This window comes from Cariama cristata, unplaced genomic scaffold (genome assembly GCF_000690535.1).
Source record: "Cariama cristata isolate BGI_N322 unplaced genomic scaffold, ASM69053v1 scaffold21804, whole genome shotgun sequence".
NCBI lineage: Eukaryota > Metazoa > Chordata > Aves > Cariamiformes > Cariamidae > Cariama > Cariama cristata.
Genome location: NW_009612619.1, coordinates 4,263 through 4,529, shown reverse-complemented (window position 1 = coordinate 4,529; position 267 = coordinate 4,263). Strand labels below are relative to the sequence as shown.

At 61.8% G+C, this 267-nt stretch overlaps 1 protein-coding gene across 1 annotated transcript in view; it reads left to right on the top strand.

Moving 5' to 3' along the window:
* PTRH1 (peptidyl-tRNA hydrolase 1 homolog (S. cerevisiae)) overlaps positions 1-267 on the top strand; it is a gene marked incomplete at its 5' end in the record, with an annotated part of 1,421 nt that overhangs the window by 555 nt on the left and 599 nt on the right. Inside the window, one exon of the mRNA XM_009698726.1 lies at positions 191-236. Coding sequence (XP_009697028.1) covers positions 191-236 — 46 coding nt within the window. The remainder of the gene's footprint in view (positions 1-190; positions 237-267) is intronic.

The following is a 267-nucleotide window of genomic DNA, read 5'->3' as shown; positions in this document are numbered from 1 at the left end:
GTGCGCCTCCCCCCCTCGAGCGAGCGGCTCTCAGCCATAGAGGCAGGATGTTCCTGCAGAGCCAGGGCATGGGGACTGCAGCCCCTGGCTGGGACCACGTCCCCAAGTCCCTGCAGCAGGAGACCCCCGAGACCATACCGTTTGGGGGTATCTTACAGACTAACGGTGGATTTTCTCCTTCTCTCCCAAGGGGACACAACGGGGTCCGATCCTGCATCAGTGCATTGCACTCCAATGTGAGTGGGCCTCGGTGGAAGGGGATCAGTC